The sequence below is a fragment of the Chiloscyllium plagiosum genome, unplaced genomic scaffold, assembly GCF_037043375.1.
Source record: "Chiloscyllium plagiosum isolate Xiang-an unplaced genomic scaffold, Cpla_swu_hap1 HiC_scaffold_14, whole genome shotgun sequence".
Lineage (NCBI taxonomy): Eukaryota > Metazoa > Chordata > Chondrichthyes > Orectolobiformes > Hemiscylliidae > Chiloscyllium > Chiloscyllium plagiosum.
This window is the reverse complement of record NW_028270152.1, coordinates 15964712-15992212: the sequence shown is the minus strand read 5'-3', so window position 1 is coordinate 15992212 and position 27501 is coordinate 15964712. Positions and strand designations below refer to the sequence as shown.

At 42.6% G+C, this 27501-nt stretch overlaps 1 protein-coding gene across 1 annotated transcript; it reads right to left on the bottom strand.

The window, feature by feature from the left end:
* Window positions 1-25902, bottom strand: tlr9 (toll-like receptor 9). Its single transcript, XM_043707663.2, has 2 exons — window positions 25791-25902; window positions 1-3889 (listed from the first exon to the last, which is right to left on the bottom strand). Exons 1-2 carry the CDS (start codon window positions 25830-25832, stop codon window positions 752-754), a joined length of 3180 nt encoding a protein of 1059 aa, XP_043563598.2. The 5' UTR covers window positions 25833-25902; the 3' UTR covers window positions 1-751.
* Between the last annotated feature and the right edge of the window lie 1599 nt (window positions 25903-27501).

The following is a 27501-nucleotide window of genomic DNA, read 5'->3' as shown; positions in this document are numbered from 1 at the left end:
TCTCATTCAATTTACTGTCAGCACAGGAGACCCATTTTCTCCTTTTCACATTTCCATTTACATCCATTCTACATCTCTATCACTCCTTTAAAACCATTAACATGCCCCTTGTCTCCTGCTCTGGGCACTCTCAGAATTTGTTCCACTCGCTCCCCTTCCCCCTCTATCAGCAGGATAAAAACGACCATTTTTCAGCTCCTTTCGATTCTGAAGTAGAGTCTTAGTGGACTCGAAAGATAAACTCTTATGTTTCTCTCTCCGCAGATGCTGTCCGACTTGCCGAGTTTCTCCAGTGCTTCCTGGTTTTATTTCAGATTTCTAGCATCTGCACTATTTTGCTTTTACTCAATTAACAACATGGGGTTCTTCAATGCTACTGGTCTCCTCCCACTCCCGGGAAAATCAGCAGGAGTGAGATTGGAGGTGGAACATCCTGACGTATAACATTGGCACATGATTATCATCTCCTGCCTTTGTCCCAACCCCAATCCTAGCAATGGAAATTTGGTCCTAGTTTCTAAAATCTCCCTTTCCACTTGAATCGTGTGATTCATGAGCCAAGTTAAAATGATCAAAGTATTTGATAGACACTTTGGAAGAAACTCTTTCCTTAATTAGGTGAGTCCACATTAAAGGGCAGCACGGAAGTTCGCACGAGCTTAAAATGAGAGCTGGAACTTCAGGAAGCTTATCTTAACACCAAAGTGTAGTGGAAATCTTATTACCAAGTTACTATGCTTTGTTCTTCAACTTAATGATTATGCCACAAGATGCTTTGTAAATTATATTCAAAGGGCAAAAAGCTCTCACTAAAATTTGGATCATATTGCAACCTGTTGTCTCTGGTCAATACTTTCTGAAATTTGAGCCAAAAGTATGGTTCCGCATATGGATTGTGGGGCCATCTTAAGACAGAAGCTTTGCACAACCTCTTGCGTAACTGCAGATACCTTGACTTTCTCAAGGATTGATCGAGAAGGACCAACACAATGACGTCAACCTTCTCATCCAATAGCCGCTGATGTGCAATGAAGAAAGCCTGTCTTAACTGTCCACTCACAAAATAAGGGTTTGTCAGTATAAAGATTGTTTTCCTACTTTGGTAAATGGCGTCATACAAGTTCTCTATTGATGACTTCCCCGGAATCCAATCCCTCTCCTCAAGACAGAGCCTGAAACTGTGTAGGCCTTTCTTCTCCAGATTGACCACCAGTTCATCATAAACCCAGTCTGCGACCACTTTGCACGTGGTGTCGAAAACTATAAATGCATCGTAGTGCAGATTTTCCTGGTCGATTGTTGCACTCCCTTTTAACTTGGCAGCACAGACATGGAAGGCATACCAGAAATCCCAACCAAACAGCTTATTCAGTATTGGGAGGACTGTGAAAGTTACTGTTAGCAGAAAAGACAAGACAAAGCTGATGCTTCCATAAACCTTTTGGCAGGAAAGGGGATTTGTTGAAAGAATGCTCATTCCTTGTTGCGATTCTGGAAACTCGCATTTCCAACTTGTAGTGAGCTCTGGCAATGACACATTAGTGTCTTCGATAAAGTGAATAAACCAATCAGCATCACACGTACAACTGAAAGGGTTATTGGCCAGAGCTAACACTTCCAAACCTCCCAATAACTGAGAGGGAAAACTATTTTCGTTTAATATTTTTATACGATTATGGCTTAAGTCAAGATAACGCATCGCCTTGACTTTGGAGAAAAATGCACTGGGAAGTTCCATTATCAAATTGTGATGCAGGACAAGTTTGGAAAATGTCTTGGGGAAGTGACATGGTGTTTTAGGCAAGCCATTAAGTAAATTATTGCTTAAGTCTAGAAGCTGTAGGTTGACTAGCACTGTCAGATTGTCCCAGTTGAAAAAGTTGATTTGATTTTTGTTGATGTAAAGCTCTTTCAGACTTGACGGGAATCGAACCATTGCGTCTGGGGGCACAGTCATCAGCTTATTTTCCGAGATGTCCAGGAAAGTCAAATTGTGAAGATTGTAGAAGAAACTCAAGTATGTGTTTGTTCCACTTTCCCACATTAAGCTTAACATGTTGCCCTTAAAGTCTAATGCATTCAAAGAGTTGCTGTGCAGCTCAGTTGACACCCGCTGAGCTATTTGGTTATGGGCTAGACTTAAGTACCTGAGAGAAGGGAGCATATTGATGAAGCTGAAATTATGCCCCATCCCTTTCATTTCAAAAGTGTAACTGTTGTAACTGAGATCTAAAGTCTCAAGCAATGGGATCTCTGAAAATGCCTTGCCATGGTAAAAATCAATTCTGTTGTGAGTAATGTCCAAGTGCTTCAGTTTTTTCAACTTGTTGAACTGAGAGCCATTTAGCGTCTGTGTCAGATAATTCGAAGACAACAAGAGGCATTCAACATCTTCCAATCCTTCAAAATCTTCGGCTTTAATATCTGCAATGTTGTTGGATGATAAGTCAAAAGTCTTTGCGTAAGAAGAACATCTTTGAAAGGAAAATCTATCTTTAGTATTGGCATGCTCATTATTCTCACCTTCACTTCTTCTCTCAGAAATCTGTCGCTCTTGATAGCTGGTGGAGTCCTCTTCAATTCTGTTATTTTCATCACCATACCACTTGGAGGTCCGCCTTGAAAATGACACTTTGTTTTCCGACAGTCCAATGTATTTCAATGTCGTTATATTTTCAAACAGTTTCAAGTCAACAGTCTTTATGAAATTCATTCGGAAGTTTACGGATTTAAGATTGGGGAGCCTGAGCAGAGAGTGTATGCCTCTCTGATCTAGCTTGCTGAAGAAATACCCATCAATCTGAAATTTTCTCAAAGAAGTTAGGTTCACAAAAGAAGGAGGTAAGACCAGGCGATCAAAGGTTTTGTAAGGTTCATAGTTATACATCAGGTTGAGATCTTGTAGCATGTGGAGGTTTGCAAAAAATGTGGCGTTTTGAATTTCATAGGCAAGGAAGTTGTCTGACAGATCAAGTTCGGTTAAACCTCCCAGAGAGTGGAATAACTGGGCATCAAGCTTCCGAAGGGAATTACCTCTGAGCACGAGCTGCTTCAGTTTTCTAAGGGGGTGGAAGGCTCCAGGAGACAGCTCGATGGGTTTGTTGCCTTTACAAGGAAAACAGGGTTGGGAGGCATGATCGCATCGTTGGCAGTTCCATGCCAGAAGAAGCTGCTCCAAATCAACGAGACCTTTAAAATCCTCTGCTGAAATGCGCTGAATCTTATTCTCGCAGAGACTCAGCCTAGTCAATGACCGCGGAAGACCTCTGGGCACAGCTTTCATGTTATTGAAGTCCATTTCGAGTATGTGCAGCCTGTGCATTCTCTTAAATGTGTTCTCTGCAATAGTCATTGAGGTGTTGCATGGATTTTGGTAATAGCAGTTCTTGCTGATATTCAGAACCTCCAGGTTTACCAGATTGGAGACGTTGCTAAACTGCAGATTGATGATATTGTTGAGGATCAACCTCAAGTCAATAAGGTTTGCAGGCAATGGTGGAATTCTCGTCAGACTGTTTCCTGTAAGGTCGATCTTTTTCAATTTGCGAAGGTGGAGGAATGCTGTGGGTTCAATGGTCAGTTTGCATTTTTCACCAGGGGACCGGAGTTTCCCAGGACAACAGTTATAACTCAGGTCAAGTATCTCAAGGTTTGGGACACCAGAAAAAGATTCTTTCTTGATCTCTTGAAGTGAATTAAAATTTAGCAGCAGTGTGGTTGCATTTTCTGATCTGATTATAGGTATTGATATTAAACCCCTGTGGCTGCAATTAATCAGTCTGGACAGCCACACACCATCGCATGGCAGGAAGCTTGGAAAACGACAATGGGTGACGATGCAATTAAGAAGGACAAGCAGTAATTCTCTCAAACGATTCTTGCAAATATCCTGCAGTAAAGTAAAATGAGAATAAACGTTTTTTAAAATTCTTTTTCTTATAAAATGACATTCTTGTGTGATTTGATTCTCTCTGTCAATCAGAAGTCAATTGATGGGGTAAAAACAATGACTGCAGATGCTGGAAACCAGATTCTGGATTAGTGGTGCTGGAAAAGCACAGCAGTTCCGGCAGCATCAGAGGAGCAGGAAAATTGATGTTTCGGGCAAAAGCCCTTCATCAGGATTACCTGATGAAGGGCTTTTGCCCGAAACGTCAATTTTCCTGCTCCTCGGATGCTGCCTGAATTGCTGTGCTTTTCCAGCGTCACTCTAATCCAGAAGTCAATTGATCTTTAATCATCATACGAAGTATGGTTAGTAAATTTGCAGATAGAACATAGAATATTACAATGCCCTTCGGCCCTTGATGTTGCCCCGACTTGAAACCAATCTAAAGCCCATCTAACCTCACTATTCTATTATCCTCCATATGTTTATTCAATGACCACTTAAATGCCCTTAATGTTGGCGAGTCCACTACTGTTGCAGGCAGGGCATTCCACACCCTGACTACTGTCTGAGTAAAGAACCTACCTCTGACATCTGTCCTATATTTATCACCCCTCAATTTAAAGCTGTGTCCCCTCGTGCTAGCCATTACCATCCGAGAAAAAAGGTTCTCACTGTCCACCCTATCTAATCCTCTGATCATTTTGTATACCTCTATTAAGTCACCTCTTAACGTTCTTCTCTCTATTAAGTCTCTCTTAACCTTTCCTCATAAGACCTTCCCTCCATACTAGGCAACATTCTGGTAAATCTCCTCTGCACCCCTTCCAATGCTTCTACATTTTTCCTATAATGTGGTGACCAGAACTGTACAAGTACTCCAAGTGCGACCGCACCAGAGTTTTATACAGCTGCAATATGACCTCGTGGCTCCGAAACTCAATTCCTCTACCAATAAAAGCTAACACACTGTACACCTTCTTAACAACCCTATCAACTGTGTGGCAACATTCAGAGATCTATGCACATGGACACCAAGATCTCTCTGCTCATCTACACTACCATTAGTTCAGTGCTCTTTATTCCCATTGCACCTTCCAAAGTGAATCACCTCATACCTTACCACATTAAACTCCATTTTCCACCTGTCAGCTCAGCTCTGGAGCTTATCTATGTCCCTCTGTAACCTGCGGCATCCTTCCGCAATGTCCACAACTCCACCGACTTTAGTGTCATCCGAAAATTTACTAACCCATCCTTCTATGCCCTCATCCAGGTCATTTATAAAAATGACAAAGCAACAGTGGACCCAAAGCAGATCCTTGTGGTACCCCACTAGTAACTGAACTCCAGGATGAACATTTCCCATCAACCACCACCCTCTGTCTTCTTTCCATGAGCCAATTTATGAACCAAAGCACTAAATCACCCTCAATTCCACCCCTCTGTATTTTGTGTAATAGCCTACCATGGGGAAACTTAGCAAATGCCTTACTGAAATCCATATGGGGCACAGTGGTTAGCACTGCTGCCTCACAGCTCCAGAGACCTGGGTTCAATTCCCGCCTCAGGCGACTGACTGTGTGGAGTTTGCACGTTCTCCCTGTGTCTGCGTGGGTTTCCTCCGGGTGCTCTGGTTTCCTCCCACAGTCCAAAGATGTGCAGGTCAGGTGAATTGGCCATGCTAAATTGCCCGTAGTGTTAGGTAAAGGGTAAATGTAGGGGGTATGGGTGGGTTGCGCTTCGGCGGGGCGGTGTGGACTTGTTGGGCTGAAGGGCCTGTTTCCATACTGTAAATAATCTAATCTAATCTAATCAACTGCTTTACCCTCATCCATCTGTTTAGTCATCTTCTCAAACAGCTCAATAAGGTTTGTGAGGCACAACCTATCCTTCACAAAACTGTGTTGACTATCCCTTAAGCAACCTATTCCTTTCTAGATGATTATGAATCATATCTCTTATAATCCATTCCAAAAATTTGCCCACAACAGAAGTAAGGCTCACTGGTCTATAATTACCAGCATTATCTCTACTCCCCTTCTTGAACAAAGGGTCAACATTTGCTATCCTCCAGTCTTCTGGCACTATTCCTGTAGACAATAACAACATAAAGATCAAAGCCAAAGGCTGTGCAATCTTCTCCCTAGCTTCCCAGAGAATTCTCAGATAAATCCCATCCGGCCCAGGTGACTTATCTATTTTCACATTTTCCAGAATTGTTAACACCTCCCCCTTAAGAACCTTAATCCCATCTAGTCTAATAGCCTGTATCTCAGCGTTCTCCTTGACAACACTGTCTTTTTCCTGTGACATTGTCTTTTTCCTGTGGATAACACCAAAATTGGAAGTGTAGTGGACAGCGAAGAAGGTACCTCAGATGGGCCAATGGGCTGAGGAATGGCAGATGTAGTTTAACTTAGATAAACGTGAGATGCTGCATTTTGGAAAGGCAAATCAGGATAGGACTTATGCACTTAATAGCAAGGTCCTCGGTAGCGTTGCTGAACAAAGCAACTTTGAAGTGCGAGTTCATTAGGAATAAATCTGATGAAGGGCTTTTGCCCGAAACGTCGATTTTGCTGCTCCTCGGATGCTGCCTGAACTGCTGTGCCCTTCCAGCACCACTAATCCAAAATCTGGTTTCCAGCATCTGCAGTCATTGTTTTTACCTAATTGATAGTGTCTTTGACCCTGAATCAGAAAATTGTGGAGTTCAAGACCAAGCTGAGGGGTCTGATCAGCTAATGACACCTCTTCAGTGCATTGTGGTACTGCGGGAATGTTGCACTATTTAAGACATTAAGAAAAGAATGAGAATGCGTGAGCAAATCTAGGAGGATGTGAGAATGTAACGTTTTCACTCATCAAGTTGCTTTGGTGGAGACAGGTTCAATTGAAGCATTCAGGACGGCATTGGATAATTATTTGTACAGAAATGGTGGACAGGGACATGGGGGAAGGCAGGAGATTGGCATTAGGTATTAGAACTGGGTCAGGCATGATGGACCCAACTGCTTTCCATTGCACTGTAACAATCTGAGATTAGACTCAAGAAGCATGGCGGAGTTTGCCCTGCTGTTGGGACGATAGTTACTTCCCAAACAGCATCACTTAAAAATTAGATTGCAGAATGATGGCCCATCTATCCAGCGGAGAATGTATCAGTACAGTGGGTATTTCACAAAAGAATGGAGAAGCAGCCAGTAATATCATTGCTGTTCCTTGCAGCCTCACAATGCTGTGCACACAGGATCCTAATTGGCCCTGTTTTCAATATGGTCATTGGTTCTGGCTAGCTCAGTGGGCTGGATGACTGGTTTATATTGCCAGTGTGGGTTCAATTCCAGCACACTCTGAGGTTACCATGAAGGTGGTAACTCTTCTTGCATGTGGCATGGTGGCCCTTGGGTTAAACGCCATCCTATTGTCTGTCTCACACAATAGAGTGGAACTGTGATGACTTTATTTATTGGTGTTGGAGGGATCATTCAAAAGATTTATGTAGTTACTGGCCTTTTCATTAAAAATACTTGCCCCTCCTCTACTTTAAGCACAAAATCATGGCATGTTGTAGATAAAGTTGAAAATCATACAACACCAGGTTTTAGTTTGACAGGTTTAGTTGGAAGTACAAGCTTTTGGAATGTTGCTCCTTTGTCCAGTAGATGAGTTACCTGATGAAGGAGCAGTGCTCCAAAAGCTAGTGCTTCCAAATGAACCTATTGGACTATAACATGGTGTTGCGTGATTTTTAACTTTTTACACCCCAGTCCAACATCGGCACCTCCACATCATGCTGCAGGATAGATAGAGAGTATTTACTTTGGGAGACAGTCATTGATTGCCAAGACCTTTTTGGGTCTGAATGTTTGGAAAGATGGAAGAGGGGAGCAGAATCAAACAGCTGAGCTTACTGAGATGAGGGCTACTTTCTCAGCTCACTGTTTGCCTCTGAAGCTAATATCCTTTGACTTTCAGTGACATTATCATCACTGAACTCCCCCACTATCTACAACCTGGAAGGTTGAAGGTGATGGGGGGGGGGAGTTATTGTTGACTAGAAACTGAAATGGACCAACCAAACAAATACTGGCTGCAAGAGCAGGTCAGAGGCTGGGAATTCTGTTGCAAATAATTCATTTCCTTACTTAGAAAGCCTGACCACCAGGAGCGGAATGGAATATTTTGCAATGCTGTTCCTTCCGGATGATGTGTTGCCTCCAGGGTACCAAGGTCAGGGATGTCTTGGATCGCATCTACAGAATTCTTAAGAGGGAGAGCAGCCAGAAGTTGTGGTACACATCAGTACCAATGACATAGGTAGGGAAAAGGAGGAGGACCTGAAAAGAGAATATAGGGAGGTAGGTTGGAAGCTAGAAGGCAGGATGAGTAGACTAGTAATCCCACGATTGCTACCGGTCCATGTGCTAGTGAGGCTAGGAACAGAGAGAGAGTGATGAACATGTGGCTGCAGGGCTAAAGTATGAGGGAGGGCTTCAGATAAGTGAATCATTGGGATACCTTCTGGGGAATGTGGGACCTGTACAAGAAGGGCGGGTTGTGCCTGAACTGGAAGGGTACCAATATCCTGGGTGGGAGGTTTACTAGAGCTCTTTGGGAGGATTTAAACTAGATTGGCAGGGGGTGGGAACCTGAGCTACAGATTAGATAATGGAGTAGGTCGTGAACAGGCAGACACTGGCAGTCTGTGAGGAGAGATAGGCACTTCATTGGGTAAGGTGCAGTCAGTGGGATGGGTTGAAGCGTGTCTATTTTAATGCAAGAAGTATCAGGAATAAGGGTGACGAAGTCAGAGCATGGATCAGTACTTGGAATGATGATATTGTGGCCTTTACAGAGGCTTGGATATCACAGTGTCAGGAATGAATGTTGGATATTCCAGAATTTATATGTTTCAAAAGGAATGGGGGGGAAGGTAAAAGAGGTGGAGGAGTGGCATTGCTAATCAGGGATAGTATCAAAGCTGCAGAAAGGGAGATCATTGAGGAGGGTTTGTCTACAGAGTCAGTATGGGTGGAAGTAAGAAACAGGAAAGGAGCAGTCACTTTATTGGGAATTTTCCACAGGCCTCCAATAGCAACAGACACACGGAGAAGCAAATTGGGAGGCAGATTTTGGAAATGTGTCAAAGTAACAGGGTTGTTGTCATGGGTGACTTCAACTTCCCTAATGTTGATTGGAACCTACTTAGTTCAAATAGTTTAGATGGAACAGTTTTTGTCAGGTGTGTCCAGGAATGGTTCCTGATGCAATATGTAGACAGGCTGACTAGAGGAGAGGCCATATTGGAGTTGGCAACGAACCATGCCAGTGTGTCAGATCTCTTGGTGAGAGAGTATTTAAGTGACAATGATCACAACTCCCTGAACTTTACAATATTCATGGAGAGGGATAGGAGTAGACGGTATGGGAAAATACTTAATTTGGGGAGGGGGAGTTAAAATGCTATTAGGCAGGAACTGGGGTGCCTAAATTGGGAACAGATGTTGTCAGGGAAATGCATGACAGAAATGTGGAGGTTGTTTAGGAAGGTCTTGCTGAGAGTGCTGGACAGGTTTGTCCCACTGAGGCAAGGAAGAGATGGTAGGGTGAAAGAACCTTGGGTGATGAGGGATGTGAAACATCTAGTCACGAGGAAGAAGGAAGCTTTCTTCAGATTGAGGAGGCAAGGATCAGACAGGGCTCTAGAGGGTTACAAAGTAGCCAGGAAGGAACTTAGGAGAGCCAGAATGGGGCATGAAAAAGCTTTAGCAGGTAGGATTAAAGAATCCCTCAGGCATTCTACACTCTTGTGAGAAACAAGAGGATGGCCAGAGTGAGGGTAGGGCCTATCAGGGATAATGGAGGGAACTGGCGCTTGGAGTCAGAGGAAGTAGGGGAGGACCTTAATTAATACTTTTTTTCAGTATTCACTACTAAGAGGGACCTTGATATTTCTGAGGACAGCATGAGACAGACTGATATGCTAGAACAGGTTGATGTTCGGAAGAAGGATGTGCTGAAAATTTTGAAAAACATAAGGGTAGATAAATCCCCTGGACCAGACGGGATATACCCTCGGTTTCTATGGGAAGTGAGGGAAGAGATAGTTGCATCTTTGACGATGATCTTTGCATCTCACTGTCTACTGGGGTAGTGCCAGATGATTGGAGGGTGGCAAATGATATTCCCTTATTTAAGTAAACGAATAGGGATAATCCTGGGATTACAAACCAGATCTTACATCAGTGATGGGCAAAGTATTGGAGAGGATTCTGAGAGACAGGATTTATGATTACTTGGAAAAGCATAGTTTGATTAGAGATAGTCAGCATTGCTTTGTGAGGGGCAGGTCTTGCTTCTGAGTGGGTTTCCTCCGACAGTCCAAAGATATGCTGGTTAGGTGGATTGGCCATGGGAAATGCAGGGTTACAGGGATAAAGTGGGAGATGGGTCTGGGGAGGATGTTCTTTGGGGGGTTGGTACAGACTTGATGGGCTGAATAGCAGATTCTATAAAAGGTGGCACGGTGGCTCACAGCACCAGGGTCCCAAGTTCGATTCCAGCCTCAGGTGACTGTCTGTGTGGAGTTTGCACATTCTCCCCATGTCTGTGTGAGTTTCCTGTGGGTGCCCCGGTTTCCTCCCACAGTCCAAAAGGTGTGCAGGTCAGGTGAATTGGCCATGTTAAATTGCCCGTAGTGTTAGGTGCATTAGTCAGAGGGAAATGGGTCTGGGTGGGTTACTCTTCGGAGAGTTGGTGTGGACTTGTTGGGCCAAAGGGCCTGTTTCCACACTGTAGGGAAGCTAATCTTATTGAATTCTTTTAGGATGTGACAAAACACATTGCTGAAGGTAGAGCAGTGGGTGTGGCATATATGGATTTTAGCAAGACGTTTGATAAAGTTCCCTATAGTACGCTCATGCAGAAAGGAAGGAAGCATGGGATACAGGGATATCTGGTTGCCTGGATACAGAATAGGCTGGCCCATAGAAGACAGAGGGTGGTGGTGGATGGAAAGTATTCAGCCTGGAGGTCGGTGACCAATAGTTCCACAGGAATTGGTTCTGGGATCTCTGCTCTTTGTGATTTTTGTAAGTGACTTGGATCTAGAAGTGAAAGGGTGGGTTAGTAAGTTTGTCAATGACTTTTTTCCATGGCAGAAATATCTATCACAAAGGGGCATAATTTTCAGGTAATTGTAGTTGTGAATAGTGTAGAGGGCTGTTATAGGTTGCAACGAGATATTGACAGGATGCAGAACTGTGTTGAGAAGTGGCAGATGGAGTTCAACCTGGAAAAGTGTGAAGTCATTCACTTTGGAAGGTTGAATTTGAATGCAGAATACAGGGTTAAAGGCAAGATTCTTGACAGTGTGGAGGAACAGAGGGATCTTGGGGTCTATGTCCATAGATCCCTCATAGTTGCCACCCAGGTTGATAAGGTTGTTAAGAAGGCCTATGGTGTGTTGGGGTTCATTAGCTGGGGGATTAAGTTTAAGGGCTTTGAAGTTATGCTGCAGCTCTATAGAGTCCTGGTTAGACGACTTAGAATGTTGTGTTCTGTTCTGGTCACCACATTATAGGAAAGAAATGGAAGCTTTAGAGAGGATGCAGAGGAGAATTACCAGGATGCTGCCTGGACTGGAGGGCATGTCTTATGAAGAAAGGCTGAGGGACTTAGGGCTTTTCTCATTGGAACGACGAAGGATGAATGGTGAACTGATAGAGGTGTACAAGATGTTGAGAGGCATAGATAGAGACCTTTTCCCAGGGCGGAAATGTCTACCACAAGGGGCATATTTTTCAGGTAATTGTAAGAAGGTTTAGGGGAGATGTCAAAGGTAGGTTAGGTACTCAGAGAGTGGTGGGTGCATGGAATGCACTGCCAGCAGTAGTAGTAGTATAGTCAGACATTAGGGACATTTAAGCGACTCTTGGATAGGCACATGGAAATTAGTACAATTAAGGGTACATAGGTTAGTCTGATCTTAGAGTAGGATAAAAGGCTGGCACACCATTTAGTGCCAAAGGGCCTGTACTGTGCTATACTGTTCTATGTTCTATGTTCACTGTTATTGAGTCAAAATCCTGGAACACCCTCCCTAAAACCATTGTGGGTATTTATATCACATGGGCAGTAATGGTTCAAGAAGGCAGCTCACTTGCCCCTTCTCCAGGGCAATTAAGGTCATGGATAAAGTCAATGGCCAAAGTCTTTCCCCCAGGTTAGGAAAGTTGTCCAAAACTAGAGGACTTAGGTGTAATGTGAGAAGGGAAAGAATTAAACCGGACTTGAGAGGCAATGTTTTCACACAGTTGTTTGGATTGAGCTGCCAGAGAAAGTGGTAGAGATGATTACAACATTTAAAAGACATTTGGACAGGTGTATAAATGGGCAAAGTTTGGAGAGATTTGGGCCAAATAGAGGCAAATGGGACTAGTTCAGTTTAGGAAACCTGGTCGGCATGGACGGGTTGGATTCAGGAGTGTGTTTCTGTGCTGTATGGTTTTTTGACCCGATGACTGTAAGGGGTCGCAGATTCAAAGGTGAGATGAAAAGGAAGTACTCTTCTCAAAGACTCACGAATCTGTGGAATTCACCATCCCAGTGTGCAGCAAATACTGGGACATTGAGTAAATTTAAGGAGTCGAAATGTGTGGCATGGGAAAAGCGCAGCAGGTCGGGCAGCATCCAAGGAGTAGGAGAGTTAACATTTCGGGCTCTTCATCAGGAATGTTGCGGGGGAGGGGGCTGAGAGATAAATAGGAGGGTGGGGCTGGGGGGGAAGGCAGCTGGGAAGGCGATTGATAGATGCAGGTGGGGGGGTGATTATGGGGAGGGTGGAGTGGATAGGTTGGAAAGAGGCAATCAGGCTTTGTATGCTTTAAGGACTGGAGAATAGCTAATGTTGTTCCTTTGGTTAAGAAGAGCAACAGGGAAAATCTTGGAAATTACAGGCTGATGAGACTATGTCAACGATAGGGAAATTATTGAGAAGACTCTTAGGGAAAGGATTTACAAACCTTTGGAAAAATGTTGACTTCATGATCGGCAGCACGGTTTTGTGTAGGAAAGGTTGTGTCTCACAAACCTTTGAGGAAGTAACAAAATGATTGATGAGGCAGGGCAGTAGATGTTGTCTACAGTGACTTTAGCAAGGCCTTTGACAAGGTCTTCATGGAAGGTTTATACGAAAGGGGAAGTCACATGGAACCCACGATGAGCTTGTAAGATGAATATGGAACTGGCTTAGTGATAAACGACAGAGAATAGTGATGTTGGGTATTTTTCTGACTGGAGATCTGTGAGTAGTGGTGTTTTTAGATTGGTTAGATTAGATTAGATTACATTACAGTGTGGAAACAGGCCCTTCGGCCCAACAAGTCCACACCGACCCGCCAAAGCGGGTCCATACATTTACCCCTTACGTAACACTACGGGCAATTTAGCATGGCCAATTCACCTTACCTGCACATCTTTGGACTGTGGGAGGAAACCGGAGCACCCGGAGGAAACCTAAGCAGACACGGGGAGAACGTGCAAACTCCACACAGTCAGTCGCCTGAGGCGGGAATTGAACCCGGGTCTCTGGCGCTGTGAGGCTGCAGTCCCTGGTGTTCTGCAGGGACTGGTGCTGGGTCCTCTGTTGTTCGTAATATATATAAATGTTTAGAGGAGAATGTAGATGGTCTGATGTGTAAATTTGTGGATAACACAAAGACTGTGGGAGCTGCAGATAGTGAAGAAGATTGCCAGAGTATCAGCAGGATATAGATAGTCTGGAGACTTGGGCAGAGAAATGGCAGATGGAGTTTAATCCAGACGATTGTGAGCTGATATATTTTGGGAGATCTAATGCAGGAGGGAATTATACACTAAATGGCAGAACCCTCAGTAACATCAACATACAGAGGGATCTCAGAGTACAAGCCCACACTTCCCTGAAAGTGTCAACACAAGTGGGTAATGTGGTTAAGAAGGCATATGTCATACTTGCCTACATTGGTTGGGGCATAGAGTATAAAAATTGGTAAGTCATGTTACAGCTGTATAGAACTTCAATTCGGCCACATTTTGAATAATGTATAAGGTTCTGGTTGCTACATTATCAGAAAGATTTGGAGACTTTGGAGAGGGTACTGAAATGGTTTACCAGGATGTTGCCTGGTTTGGAGGAATCTCAGCTATGAGGAGAGATTGGCAAACTTGGTTTGTTTCCATTTGAATGTCGAAGGATGAGGGAAGGATGATAGAAGTTTACGAAATTGTGCGAGGCATGGGTAGAATAAATAGTTGGAGGAGTAATTTTCCCAGAGTAGAAATGTCACTTACTAGGGAACATGGGCTTAAGGTAAAAGATGGTAAGTTCGAAGGAGATATAAGAGGCAAGTTTTTTTGCACAGTGGATAGTGGGTGTCTGAAATGCGCTGCCAAAGGAGGTGGGTACAATAGCAACACTTAAGAAGCATTTGATAGCTATATGTATAAGCAGGGATTAGAGAGGAATAAAGTATTGGTGCAGTCTTAGTGGGCTAAAAAGCCTGTTCCTCTACTGTACTTTGCCCTTTGAGAGGGATAGATTTTTAACTAGGAAAGGGTTGAAGGGTTTTGGAGAGTAGATAGGAAAGTGGAGTTGAGGCTGAGGTGAGATCAGCCATGATCGTACCAGAGAGCAGAGCAGCTGAAGGGGCTGAATTGCCTACTCTAGTTCCAAGTTCATATGTCCTTATTTAATGATGACAGCAGCTTTACCAACTCGAACGGGGCTTGACATGACTGAATATAAAGAAACCACTTGAGTGGCATCTAACAGTTTCAGCATTTACTGCTTCCAACACAGGCACATTGTCTTTGTATATCAACTGCAAAATGTACTGCAGCGACTCACCAAGACTCCTTAGCCAGTATCTTCCATATTCACAACCTCCACCAGCTGGGGCTATGGGCAGCTGATGCATTGGAACGCCACCACTGGCAACTTCCCTCAAAACCACACACCATCTGGATTTGGAATTAGATCGCCATTCCTTCATTGTCATTTCACTGGGTCTAAATACTGCTACTCCCTCACTGAAGGCATTGTGGATATATACACGACATGGGGGCAGTGGTTTAAGAAGGCAGCTCTCCAGCACCTTCTCCAGGGAAATTAGGGATGATGAATAAATGCTGACCTAACTAGTGATGGCCATGTTCTGCAGACAAGTAAAAAGAAGTGCAGCAGAGATCGCTATGTCAGAGCCTCTCCAATCAATATTGTTCACAGAGTTGACCATGGTGTGAATTATCACCTTATGGCATCAATACCCTTTGGTGAAGATGTCCAAGAAGGACTAAACTGACAATTAGAATTTCATCAATCAAGTTTTGCGGTGTTCGGGATGTGATAAGTAGAAGTACCTTGACCCCAACTTCTCTCCACTCTGCTGCCTCTTTTGAAGTTTTAGCATACACTATCCATTGCCTTGCACTGTTACCTCCCTTATCAGAAGTACAAAAAATGCTCAAAGTTGTCATAACGGATGTGGATAAGTGAACACGTAATACAGTTCAGCCTAGTCAGCATGGATTTGTGATTGGGAACTTATACTTGATGAAATTATAGAGTCATAGAGTAAAACAGCATGGAAACAGGCCCTTTGGCCCAAACTGGTCCATTCTGACCATGGTGCCCACTCAACTAGTTCCAATTGCTCACATTTGGTCCCTATCCCTCTAAACCCTTCCCAACCACATATTCCAAATGTTTTTTAGATGTTGCTCTTGTAGCTGCCTCAACCATTTTCTCTGGCAGCCCATTCCATATACGTACCACCCTCTGTGTGAAGAAGTTGCCCCTCAGGTCCTTCTTAAATCTTTCCCCTCTCACCTTAAACCTATGCCCTCTAGTTTACAATTCCTCATCCCTGGGAAAAAGACTGTATGCATTCATGCCATCTATGCCCCTAATGATTTTATACACCTCAATAAGGTCACGCCTCATTCTCCTACGTTCCAAGGAATAAAGTCCTATCCTTGCCAATCTCTCCCTACTAGTCCTGGCAACATCCTCAAAAATATTCTCTGCACTCTTTCCAGTTTAAATATGTCTTTCCTACAACAAGGTGACTAAAACTGTACAACAGTTTTTTGAGGATATTACTTACAGAACTGAGAAGGGGAAGTATTTGGACATAGTACATTTGGATTTTCAGAGGGCTTTTGATAAAGTTCTCCACTGTAAGCTGATTAGCAAAATTAGGGCACACAAGTAAAACACTATCATGGCTTAAGGATTGGCTAAAAGATAGAACACACAGAATAGGGAAGAGGGGCAAGTCTCATACTAGGAGATTGGTACTAGTAGGATCCACAAGGACCTGTACTTAGACCCCAGCTATACACATTACATTTCAATGTTCTGGATGTGGGGATTCAGTGTAATATTTCCAAATTCACGGATGGCACAAAGCTAGGAGGCAGTGCAAAAATAAACAAGTTAAGTGGGTACAACAAGGCTAGACGGCATTTATTTTAATGCAAGGAGCCTTGCAAGTAAGTTGAGGATGTGGCTGACTGCAAAAGAGGATTGGGAAAGTTTTAAACACCAACAAAAGACAATCAAAAAAAGGGGGAGAAAAGAAACTTTGAGGGTAAACTTGCAAGTAATGTCAAGACAGACAGCAAGAGTTTCTTTAAATATAGAAAAAGGGAAGAGAGAAGCCCAAGTGAACATAGGCCTCTCAGAGAATGAGGCTAAACTACTAATAGTCATAGAAACCGCACAGGGAGGAAAGAGGCCATTCAGCCCATCAAATCTGCACTGACCCACTGAACAGCAGTCCACCCAAGCCTAGCCTCTTACCCTACCCCTGTAACCACACACTTTCCATGGCTAATCCACCTAGCCTGCATATCCCTGGACACTACAGACAATTTAGCATGGCTAATCCACCTAATAAGGGACCAGATGATGGCAGGGGAGTTGATAAATGTTTTGCATCAGTCTTCACAGCAGTTACACCAAAAGTATTTCATAATGAAAGTGCAAAATAAGCAAGGGAAATAAATCTAATAAGTATAACTAGGGAGAGAAACTAATGGGACTAAAAGCCAGTATGTCCCTCAGACCTGGTGGACTGCATCCTCAGGAGTTAAAGGGAGTAGCTACAGATATTGTGGACACACTGGGAATGACCTTCCAGAAATCCTTGTATTCTGCAAAAGTTCCAGAGGTTTGGAAAATTGCCAATGTGAAATGCCTTTATTAAGAAGGGAGCAAGGTAAATATAGTCCAGTTATTTTCCCATCTGTTGGGGTGGCACAAATTCACGCTGACTAGTCTTACATCCAGCTGAGATGATGAACAAAGTCTCAGTTTGGAGTCCCATTTGGAAAATGGCAACTCCAAGGAGTTAAGCACAACCTCATTATGCAGTGAAGTGTCAGTCTGGATAATGCTGTTACGTCCACAACTGGTTAGTTCAGTTGGTTGGATAGTTGATTTATCATGCAGAGTGATGCCAATACCAATTCCTGCACTGGCTCAGGAAGGGCTCTCATTCACAACCTCTTCTCTTGCTTGAGGTGTGGTGACCCTCAGGTTAAATCACCACCAAAACATAGGTTAGCTCAGTGGTTAGCACTACTGCCTCACAGCACTAGGGACCCAGGTTCAATTCCACCCTCGGCTGACTGTCTGTGTGGAATTCTCCCTCTGGGTGCTCTGGTTTCCTTCCCCATTCCAAAGATATGCAGGTTAGGTTGTACCCAGGGATGTGTAGGTTAGGTGGATTATCCATGGGAGTTATAGGAGTAGGGTTGGGGACTGAGTCTGGGTGGGATGCTCTTTGGAGGGTCAGTGTGGACTCGATGGACTGAATGGCCTGCTTCCACACTATAGGAATGCTCTGCGATTGAAAACTGTTTCAGTCTGTAATAAAGAATGCAAAAGAAGAGCATTTCGAAGTCCTTAATATGATCAAACAGCTTCATGAAGGGGAAAACATGCCTGACAAATTTACGAGAATTCTTTAAGGTGATAAGAAGCAGACCCTGCATCCTCTTGAGTTTTGAAGAATGAAAAGTAATTGTGTAGAAACCAACAAGAATATTTAAAGGGACAGACAGGTTAGATGCAGATAAGATGTCAGTATCTAATTCTGTTAATGGGTTGCTACATACAAACGACTTAAAGATATTAAAGTGTAAGGATCACTGGTATCTCACTGTCAATGGAGTGGGGTGGGAGGGTGGGATCGAAAGCTTGCTCATGATGACTTTGGGGATACACGTGCAAATTTTTTTTATTTCTTCCCAAGATGTGAGTGTTACCTGACTATTTATTACCCATCCCTAATTGCCCAGAGAGCAGTCAAGTGTCAACACCATGGCAGTTTCCTTCCTGAAAGGAGACTAGTGAGGCAGATAGGTTTTGCTGACAATCGACAATAGTTTCATAGTCATTATTAGACTCATAATTCCAGATATTTATTGAGTTCAAATTTCACCATCTGCCATAGTGGGATTTGAACCCAAGCCCCCATCATGTTAGCAGGGTTCTGGTTTATAGCCTACTGATGATACAAATTGGTCTTTGCCTTCCCATTTTATATACTTGCACAAGTATGTAAAATATAAATCAATATAATGATATAAAAGCTATCAATGCATCAGAGGAAAGCCCTTTTAGCAACAGGATGTAAGAAAGAATCTATGCAATAATAGGCAAAATGGATCATAATATTTTGGCAGATTAGCTGAACTGTAAAATATCATCTGTCCTAGCATGCATGCTAAGAATTTGCTGCAGATGGTCCAAGGATATAGTCCACCTCAATTAGATTTTGGTCAAAATCCTAAAGTCTGTCAGCAATAAATGTTTAGCTGCAGATTGGACGGGGCCGTAATTAGCTCTACCTTCCCTAAGTATTTAAATGCATTCCTGCAATCAAAAGAGCTTTTATTCAAGTTGAAGTCTCAGAAAGAATTCAACGAGTCTTAGACTTATTTGAGGCATTGGAAAGCTCAGAGAGTGGGTCTGGGAGTGAACGTGCCCCTTGAAAGGGATGGTGAAGCATAGAAAGGAATCCAGTTAATAAGAGGAGGATGTCAAACAGCAAGACTCCAGAAAGTGGTCACAGGGATATACATAGAGAACAAGGCCAGGAATGATACCAAGAGCAGAAGATGTGTGCTCACCAAGCCTTTGTGACTGCAAAGCAATCAGGACACAGCTTCCAACAACATTACTGCGCTGTAATGTTCTATGAATGAACACAATATTTGATTCTATGAACAAGAATTCCAGGGCTGAAGGGAATTTGGGGTATGCCCAGAAGCCCCATATCAAGGACACTCAGTGTTGTGCTATTGATGGATATGTAAGGAAAAGAAATGCTTCTTGATGGTGCATATAAAGCTCAGGTCAGATTTGTAATTTGAGAAACAATTGAGTGACCAGTAGGTGACGGTAGACTCCCCAACAGTAGGAGAAGTGAATTTCAAGTCATTCCTAGCACTTTAAACAACATAGTCATGGGCATGTAAATCTGTTGATGTCAAAACAGCACTTCTGTGTGGTTGAAAAATTCAGACAGAAGAATTTTAAAGCCTCTGAAACTATAGAACATAGCACATAGAACATTACAGCACAGTACAGGCCCTTCGGCCCTTGATGTTGCGCCGACCTATCATACCGATCTGAAACCCATCTAACCTACACTATTCCATGTACATCCATATGCTTGTCCAATAACGACTTAAATGTGCTTAAAGTTGGCGAATCTACTACCGTTGCAGGCAAAGCATTCCATACCCTTACTACCTCGAACATCTGTCCTATATCTATCAGCCCTCAATTTAAAGCTGTGCCCCCTTGTGCTCACCGTCACCGTTCTTGGAAAAAGGCTCTCCCTGCCCACCCTATCTAACCCTCTGATTATCTTACATGTCTCTATTAAGTCACCTCTCAACCTTCTTCTCTCTAACGAAAACAGCTTCAAGTCCCTCAACCTTTCCTCGTAAGATCTTCCCTCCATACCAGGCAACATCCTAGTAAATCTCCTCTGCATCCTTTCCAAAGCTTCAACATCCTTCTTATAATGTGGTGACCAGAACTGTACACAATACTCCAAGTGCAGCTGCACTAGAGTTTTGTACAGCTGTTGCATAATCTCAGGGTTCCGGAACTCGATCCCTCTATTAATAAAAGCTAAAACCCTGTCAACCTGGGTGGCAATTTTCAAGGATCTGTGTACCTGGACACCGAGATCTCTCTGCTCATCTACACTACTAAGAACCTTACCATTAGCCCAGTACTTTGCATTCCAGTTACTCCGACCAAAGTGGATCACCTCACACTTGTCCGCATTAAACTCCATTTGCCATCTCTCAGCCCAGCTCTGCAGCTTATCTATGTCTCTCTGTAATCTACAACATCCTTCGTCACTATCCACAACTCCACCAACCTTAGTGTCGTTGGAAATTTACTAACCCACCCTTCTGGAGATACAGAAGGGAAATTATTGAGTCTATGAGATAAATTATACTTCCAGCATGTGGTATTTTTCACTTAGGCCTGTCTTGTTAAAAACTAGTTGTATTTTGCTAAAAACAGTCTCAGCAATGTTTTGTAGGAGAAAATTACGCAGATGTTGGAATCTGTACTGAAAGCAACAAATGTTGGAGATCATGGCATGTCAGACAACGTCCATGGAGAGAGAGCAAGCTAACCTTTTGAGTCTAGATGAGTCTTCATCAATGCTGAAGTGAAGTGAGGAGGGGACAGCATTTATGCAATGGTTTGTTGAAACAGTGAAGAAAGGTTAGAAAGTAGTTCCTTAATGAACGTAAATGACCTGAGGCAGTGGAAAAATTAGTAATGGGTAAAACTATAAGGGAATTCAAACTTAAAACTCAGGTCTCAGGAGCTTCTAAAATGATAAAATTTGGTATTAGACAGACTAAGTGGGGAATAACTTGAAATCAACAGACCCACTGAGGAAATGTTAATAGGATTCTGATAAATTGGGTCAGATCTAAGCAAAAAAAGGATCCCTGCAAGCAAGGAAGAAGCAGATCAGCTGAGAAGGTTAATCTGGCAATTAAAGTGGTTCGATGTGTTCTAATCAACCTGTTCAGAAATGTTATTACACACCTCTAGACCAGGTGGGACTTGAACTTTGGCCTCCTAGCTCAGAGGAAAGCACATACCACTGCACTATAAGAATCACCCTGCTCAGCAAGCATTATTTAAAAACTTTAATGACATGGACCATAATTAGCAAGATTCAGATCAACACAGGGGTCCTTGGAATGGATTCCTAATCTACTACCTAAACCACTTGGCCACTACATGCACACAATGTAGATCAGTAAGTGCGATAATGCATTAGAATTTGTACCATTTCATAGAGTCATAGCGTCATAAAGATGTACAGCATAGAATCAGACCCTTTGGTCCAACTCTGTCAAAATATGTTACTGTTAAAGAAGGGCTGAAGATAAGTAAGACATTGAAGAAATTAATTTTAGAGCAGTGTATGCTCAGATTCCCAGACTTGGGTGACCCAGAGTAATAATATTAGGCTTCAGTCAACAATGAAATTAATGATGCTTCACAAGTTAGTTTCTCAATGCTTATTCAAATACAGCAGGATTCACTACATCTTTAGTGGGAAGAAATACCCATTTTCTTGGATAATGATAAAAATGGAAAGACTAGATAAAAGTATTTTCACTGCAGAAACAGTGGTAGACGTGAAAGGTACGGCTATGTATTTGCCAAGTATTTTAAGGGATTTTCTATATTGGAGGGAATCAGAAAACAATTTAAATACTATAATTGATAGCTGTTCACTCTGGAACAATGTTCACTCAGTGAAAAATGCTGTGGAAGAGCCATTGGAGGATAGATCTTATGAGTAAAACAGAAGCTGGAAAGTAAGGAGATGTTAAAAATAAAATTAGTAGATTCAGATCATCAAACAACAGATTAGATTACAAAGAGGAGGCTTATCTGACCAAATAGTTGGACCTCGTTGAAGTGGAGACCCTTGTGTTATCATGAATTGTTGTAATCTTATTGATCTCTTTTGTTTTCAAGAGATATAGGAATATAGAGCTTGTTAGAGATTGTTCGTACAATAATTAAACATATAATTTATCATCATTTTGTATACTTTCAAATAAATAGCTTTTTTGTCATTTGTTTATTAGGAAAAAAGGAAAGAAGGATTCTATTAGTATCTAAATCTGTTAATAGGATGCTAAAAACCAGAGAATTAAAGGTAATTTATTCTTATTGCTTATTGCTGCCCCTTTTGCAACATCATCTGAAAAAGGTTGGGTTCCATACCGAGAGTGCTCCCAGTTCGGTGCTACTTTCCTGAGCCCTCCATCTTCTCCAAACTGATAGATGACCTCTCCAACATCCAGTTGTAACTGAACAGAAATTTCCTCCAACAAAATATTGTGAAGACTGAAGCCATTGTCTTTGGTCTTTACCACAAATTTCATTCTCCATCCCCCTCCCCCTCCCAGGCAAACAACTAAGGCTGAACCATACTGTTTGCAAACTTGGGGTCTGAGTTGACTCAGATGATCTTCTAGTTACAAATCCATGTTGTCACTACATCTGCATGTTTATAACTTGGCAATGTCACCTGATTTGAATCACCTCATCAGCTCATCTGCTGATGAAACCATCGCTGATGCCTATGTTACATTTAGGCTTGATTATTCTAATGCACTTCCATCTTCTGTATGTCATAATCCTAAACTCAGCTAAATCTCTGCTGTCATGTCCTAACAAAGAGATTCTACAAATACATTAAGAGTAAGAGAACAACTAGAGAGAGAATGGGCAGCCTGATGGCAATGGGTGGCATGGTGGCACAGTGGTTAGCACTGTTACCTCACAGTGCCAGAGACCCAGGTTCAATTCTCACCTCAGGCGACTGACTGTGTGGAGTTTGCACATTGTCTGCGTGGGTGCTCTGGTTTCCCCCCACAGTCCAAAAATGTGCAGGTTAGGCGAATGGACCATGCTAAATTGCCCGTAGCGTTGGGTGAAATGTAGGGGAATGGGTCTGGGTGGGTTGCGGGTCAGTGTGGACTTGTTGGGCCGAAGGGCCTGTTTCCACACTGTACGTAATCTAATCTTTTAAAAAAAAGAATTGGGCCCCTTAAAGATCAAAGTGGTTATCTTTGTGTCATCTCATGGGAGATGGGAGAGATATTAAACGTCAGTTTTTACTGTGAGGAAAGAAATGAAGGCTAGAGAACTCAGGGAAATAAATTTGATGTTTTGAAAATAGTTCACAAGACAGAAGATGAAATGTTGGGGTTCTCAGAAAATATAAAAGTGGATAAATCTCTGGTACTTGATCTGATGTATCTCTGGATGCTGTGGGAAGTTAGGGAGGAAATTGTGGGGACCCTTGCAGAAATATTTATGTCACCTATAATTATGGGTGAGGTGCTGAATGACTGGAGAGTGGCTAATGCTGTGCCTTTGTTTAAGAAGGGATGTAAGGAGAAGCCTGGGAGTTATAGACCTGTAAGTCTGACTTCGGTGGCGGGTAAGTTGTTGGGAGGAGATTCTGGAAGATAGGAATTATATGCAATTGGAGAGGCAAGGAATGATTAGGGATAGTCAGGATTGTTTTGTGCAAAGAAAATCATGTCTCACAAACTTGATTAAAATTTTTGAGGAAGTAACTAAGAAAACTGATGAGGGCAGAGTAGTTGATGTTGTTTACTTGGAATTTAAGAAAGCCTTTGATAAGGTTCCACATGATAGACTAATTGGTAAAGTCAGATCACATGGGATTCAAGGTGAGCTTGCCAATCGCATGCAAAGTTGGCTTAACAGCAGGAGACAGGCGGTGCTGATGGAGGGCTACTTTTCAGTCTGGAGGCTGTTACAAGCAGTGTTCCACAGGGATTGGTGGTTCCACATCTGTGTATCATTTATATAAATGATTTTCATGGCAATTTAGGAGACTATGGTTAATAAGTTTGCAGATGACACAAAAATCGGTTGGACAGGGGGCAATGAAGAAGGTAATTTAAGATTGCAAAGAGATCTTGATCAATTGGGTCAACGAGGTGAGGTGTAGTGGATGAAGTTTAATTTGGATATATGCGAGGTATTGCATTTTGGTAAAACAAGCAAGGGTAGCACTTATACAATTCATGATAGGGCCCTGGGTGGTGCTGTAGAACAGAAGAGACCTAGGGGTTCAGGTACATAATTCATAGATTCCCTACAGTGTGAAAACAGACCCTTCAGCCCAACAAGTCCACAGTGATCCTCCAAAGGGTATCCCACCCAAACCCATTCCCCTACATTTACCTCTGACTAATGTACATAACCTACACATCCCCAAACACTATGGGGCAATTTAGCATGGCCAATTCACCTAACCTGCACCTCTTTGGATCATGGGAGGAAACTGGAGCACCTCGAGGAAACCCACACAGACACAGGGAGAATGTGCAAACTCCACATAGACAGTCACCCAAGGCTAGAATTAAACCTGGGTCCCAGGCGCTGTGAGGCATCAGTACTAAGCACTGAGCCACCATGCCACCCCTATGAAGTTTAAATCACATGTAGACAGAGTGGTTAAGAAGGAGTTTAGCATGTTCATTTTCATTGTTCTTTTAGTATAGGAGTTGGATGTGATGTTGAGGATTTACAGGATAATAAGGTCTCTACTGGAGTATTGTGTCCAGTTCTGGTCGCCCTGTTATAGGAATGATATTATTAAGCTTGAGATGGCTCAGAAAAGTTTTTCCAGGAAGTTGCCAGGAATGGAGGGCTTGAGTTATAAGGAGAAACTGGATAGGCTGGGACTTTTTTCACTAGGAGGTTGAGGGATGACTTTGTAGAGGTTTATAAAATCATGAGGATACAGACAAGGTGAATGGCAGGTGACTTTTTCCGAGGGTGGGAATTTCAAGACTTTTTTTAAGCTGAGAGGAGAAAGGTTTAAACAAGACATGAGGGGCAACTGTTTGACCCAGACAGTGGTGGGTGTGTGGAATAAACTCCTAGAAGAAGAGGTACATGCAGGTACAGTTACAATGTTTAAAAGATATTTGGATAAGCACATGAATAAAAAATGTTTGGAAAGATTTGGGCCAAGTGGGACAAGTTTAATTTGGGATTATGGTCAGTATGGAAAATTGAAGGGTCTGTTTCTGTGCTCTGTGACTCTATAACTCACCTGTCACCCCAATGATCACTGTTCGATATCAGTTTCCTATTGATCAACACATCGATGTTAAAATTCTCACCCTTGTTTTTATATCTCTCCATGGCCTCACCTCTATCTAAGCTGTGCAGTCTCTTTGACACTTCCAACCTTCAGTCTATCAGTGTTTCTCAAACTCTAATATCTTGTGCTCTGACATTGGCAAACTAGCCATCTCAGGAATTTCATCTCTGTGTCTCTCCAGTTTTCTAACCCACTCTTTACCTTTAGGAGTTCCATAAAACCTTGCACTAGAATGGAAGGGTCCATGAATAACAATGAATGCAAAGAGACAGGGCATTACACATAATGAAGATAAGGGTTCAATATTGGGATAAGGAGGACAAAACCCAATGGACAATTGAAGATAAGTTTCCATTCCTGATTGTGAAGAGATGGAAAATTGGATATAACACCTCATTTGTACATCATTCGGTTATAGAGCTGATAAAGTTCTAAAGAGGGAAAAGGAAGGAGAGATAAGTGAGATATAAACATATTCTATAAATTTTACTTTCCTCTCTTGAAGCTTAGCCAAAGCTGAAAAGCTATTTTCCCAATTCTGTTTCCCTAGCCTGTGGAAAATAAGTTTGCACGCAATGCACTTGACCCAAACTGAAAAACTGTCTCCATGAAATCTTAAATGTACTTACCATTTTATCAGTGTCTTTCGCAAATGCAACTTCGTCAATCATGAAAGCTCTGTCTTTGAGTCCAAACTTATCAAAATTGATCTGCTGGCTCTAAATGCAATGTAGTTATTTGGTCACATGAGATTGAGTGCAGCTAGCTGTGTTTCCTTTTGCGGAACCAACTGCGAGTTGTAACTCACTGCTAAAGTTTCACTTCTCCTCTGCTTCAGAAATAGTCATAAAAGTTTGCACATTCTCAGTTGATGCAGCAGTTGCAATTTTAAAGCTGATCTCCTGAGGCATTTCTCGCACAGAGTGAAACAAATGATTTGCCGGAACAGGTTAAAACAGTTGCCGTCCTCACCTGGTCGGGCATATATTTGACTCTGGGCAACTGTTGACAGGCAGTAAATGCTGGCCTAGTCAGAGACACTCTCATCCCTGAATGAATTTTTTTAAAAATAGCGTTTAAGAAAGGAGATAATTGCACTAGAAGCAAATCAGAGAAGGTTCACCTGATAGATACCTGGGTGAGGGGGTTTTCCTCTGAGGGAAATTTGGACAAGTTGTGGAACTGCATTCATTGGTGTTTAGAAAAATAAGAGGCAATTTTGCTGAAACATATGAGATCCTGGGGAACCTGACAAATGAACAGAGGCAGAATATTTCTCCTTGTTGAAGAGACTGGAAATAGAGGACCCAGCTTTAAAATAAGACTCTCTTATTTAAAACAGAGGTATTTAGATGTGCACTTACAATCCCAAGGCATACATGTTCTGAGCCAAGTGCTGGAAAAGGGGATTAAAATAGTTAGGTGGTTGCTATTTGATCAACACAGATGCAATGAGCTAAAGGACCTTTTTCTGTGCTGTAGCTCTCTCTGACTCTACAAAGCAAAATCTTTCCCCTCAGAGGTTCACGAGTGTACAACTGTCTTCCCAAGAGAGTGCTCGAGGCAGGGTTATTTTAATATTTTTAAGACAGAGGTAGATAGATTCTTGATTAACAGGGATTCCATGGTTATAGAACAGAACAGAGTAGCAATTTATTTTCACTTGCGTTTATGGAAATACAGTGCAATGTCTATAAGCTGCTACAATTTGGTGCAGCACAGTGGCTCAGTGGTTAGCACTGTTGCCTCATAGTACCAGGGACCCAGGTTCAATTCCAGCCTTGAATAACCATCTGTACATTTTCCCTGTGTCTGCATGGATTTCCTGCGGATACTCTGGTTTTCTCCCAAGGTCCAAAGATGTGCAGGTCAGCTGGATTGGCCATGCTAAATTAGATTTGATTAGATTAGATTAGATTACTTACAGTATGGAAACAGGCCCTTCGGCCCAACTAGTCCACACCGACCCACCGAAGCACAACCCACCCAGACCCATTCCCTTACATTTACCCCTTACCTAACACTACGGGCAATTTAGCATGGCCAATTCACCTAACCTGCACATTTTTGGACTGTGGGAGGAAACCGGAGCACCCGGAGGAAACCCACGCAGACACGGGGAGAATGTGCAAACTCCACACAGTCGCTTGAGGCGGGAATTGAACCTGGGTCTCTGGCACTGTGAGGCAACTGTGCCACCGTGCTGCCCATAGTGTTCAGGGATGTGTAACTTAGGTGCATTAGTCAGGGGTAAATGTAAGGGAATGGGCCTGGATGGATTATTCTTTTGAAGGAGTGTGGACTTGTTGGGCCAATTAGCCTGTTTTCACAATGTAGGGA

Excerpts from the sequence above, each read along its gene's own strand:
- tlr9 (XM_043707663.2), bottom strand. The coding sequence starts at position 25,832 with ATGATTGACGAAGTTGCATTTGCGAAAGACACTGATAAAATG. Across the intron at positions 3,890-25,790 it reads CGAAAGACACTGATAAAATG|GATATTTGCAAGAATCGTTT; the intron begins GTAAGTACATTT and ends ACTTTACTGCAG.